Raw genomic sequence first — 2,500 nt, forward strand, 5'->3', positions numbered from 1 at the left:
ATATGCGTGTGTGTATATACACATTCATACACAAAGATATACAGCAAAGTATTTTAATAGCAAAGAAAATATTAGATTTTCTATTTAAGTACTTTGTTATTGTTTTACAGGTATTTTTCAGTTGTTTAGTATTTATTTTTGCCCTCCACATTTTATGTTCAGAATAGTTTTTATTGATTTGATGTTATTTTTCTAAAATGTCTTTTTTTCTATTATTAATAATAAAGAGTATAAAGTTAATAAAGATAATAAAGTTATAGTTACCTCTGGAAGGCGGACAGCGGCTCACATGTGGGAGGACCAGATAGCAGAGACGTGCCGTTAGAGCCACGCACTGAAGAAACACGAAAATATATATACTTATAATTTAAATAATGAAATAAAGGTTATTTATAAACTCACTCGCTCTCAGCTTTAGAGACTTTAAAACGGAGTGTTGTAAAAGTTGAAAACGACAGAAATAAACTAAACAAAAATACACATTTAGTTCATGTCTCAGTCTTTTATTATAACGATATAACATATATATTTTAGTGTCACATAGCATCAATAATTAGAACTTCATTCAGTGTCTAACACATTTTTTTAAATGGAGTTTAAGTTATGTTATTTGAGTCACAGAAGTTTTTAATGAGGAAATTAAATGTCAAAAACAGACAGATTGTCATTATTATATTTTTAACTACTTCATTAATTGTTATTGTTTTCCTTTATCGTATTTTTTATTTAGAAAAATGTTCTTCCTACATCTTTATCTTTTATTATTGTTCACAATAAAAACATTAGAAACATATTATAGCTTATTATTTATAGAATCCTCCCTTTTTAATTCGGCATATTAAAAATCTCAGACAGCTCAAGCATTATTTATACTAATATGTAGATGTTATTGAAACTATTCTGCCGATTTAAACAAATTAACTCAAATACATCAGATTTTACACGGAGTTTGGCTTAATGTTCACGGTCGCTGACAGTTGAGCTGAGGTCTCTTCCTCGGCCAGAATACATTAGAGGATCTGTTAATTAAACGCATCCATGTTTACCAGCTGAGCAGCCGGTCACATAAAATGACACTGAAGACATTTCCTGTGACAGCAAGCGAGACTCTTCAATTCGGCAAACGCATAATCTTTCAAACAGCCATAACCTCAGTGGATTTTAACTTTTTATATCCAACTCATCACTTATTTCCAGTCTCCTGAGAGTCGGTGATATGAGACAGCGGACAGCGTGGTCTAATTTTAGAAGTTTATTTGTCTAATTTGATGGTTACTTGTGGATTTTATTCAAGCCGAATAACTCAGAAGACCTTACTGAATCCAATGAAGTCTGTAGTTTTCTTTTAGGGAGTGTATCTACCAAAAACAAATCAACATATAATGACACGGAGTTTGGTGCGATATTTATTCTACCGAAGAGAAGGGAGGATTGTCAGTGTCGCCGACACATCAGAGTCCGGTGTCTGGCTCTCAGTCGGTGGCCGGTTGACCAAGAACAACATTTTAAAAACACAACAACACAGTTTATTGAAATTAAATTACCCACCTGCTAACAGCGGGATGGGCGCCATGTTTACGTGGGCCGGAAAGAGACAAACCGTCCGCCGGAAATACGTAAAGCAGAAGTAGGCGGGTCTTCCACTGCCACATCAGCATACAGTCCGCAACACGTCATTTAAAAACATTTTTAAACAGTTTAGTTTATTATCCTGACAAACACTGTGTCGTTTTTATCAGTAATACGATGCGATGTTTTCAATAAATAAGAAAAATGTTGTTTTTATAAATGTTTAAAGTTATAGAGCTGCGCCAAGTTGTTGTGGAGCCACCGAGAGGGACGTGGCTTCCGCTTTCAAAGTAAAAGCTCCGTGTGTGCTAAGAAAAATAGGTTGTGTTAGTATGTCAAATATTCAGTGGTGGAAAATTCATTTACTCAAGTATTGCACTTGAGTACAAACCCTTTACTTTACTAGTATTACCACTTACTTTTACCCTGCATAATTCATATATTTGGTTGTCACTTTACTGTATTAGGACTTTTTCTTATAAGATTAGACTAGATTAGATTCAATTTAATTGTCATTGTTCAGAGTACAGGTACAAGCCAATGAAATAAATTAGTATCTAACCAGAAGTGCAAAAATGTGCTATATTATATACAGAAAGGGCATTGAGTGATGCGATAAACTACTATAAATATGTAACAGTCGTATGTGCAAACAGCAATGGTATGAACAGAATACATTTGGTTGTATGTACAGTAACAACATTTAACAGTATAATAGGTTCGGAAAAAAAGAGTTAGAAACAAAATAAAGTTAGAAACAAAATAAAAAATAAACGTAATTGAGTTCGAAAAGTATAACATAACATACACCTTATAACTTACATATGAACCCACTCAAAAGGGATTTACTTAATCAGGTTTAACATTGAAGAGTTTGCTAAAAAATAATAGTTATTATTACAAAAATACATTAAAAAACCGATAAATGTAG

At 32.7% G+C, this 2,500-nt stretch overlaps 1 protein-coding gene across 2 annotated transcripts in view; it reads right to left on the minus strand.

The window, feature by feature from the left end:
* Positions 1 to 1,637, minus strand: part of eif2a (eukaryotic translation initiation factor 2A) — a 13,149-nt gene extending 11,512 nt beyond the window's left edge. Inside the window, exons 1-2 of one of the 2 annotated variants that reach the window (XR_003833244.1) lie at positions 1,549 to 1,637; positions 265 to 334 (exon numbers count right to left, since the gene is read on the minus strand). Coding sequence is in view for 1 of the 2 variants with exons in the window: in XM_029445585.1 (XP_029301445.1) it covers positions 265 to 334; positions 1,549 to 1,573 (95 nt within the window). In the remaining variant the exon portion in view is untranslated. The remainder of the gene's footprint in view (positions 1 to 264; positions 335 to 1,548) is intronic. The other variant, XM_029445585.1, reaches the window with a different exon arrangement.
* Positions 1,638 to 2,500: the final 863 nt, after the last annotated feature.

This window comes from Cottoperca gobio, chromosome 13 (genome assembly GCF_900634415.1).
Source record: "Cottoperca gobio chromosome 13, fCotGob3.1, whole genome shotgun sequence".
Lineage (NCBI taxonomy): Eukaryota > Metazoa > Chordata > Actinopteri > Perciformes > Bovichtidae > Cottoperca > Cottoperca gobio.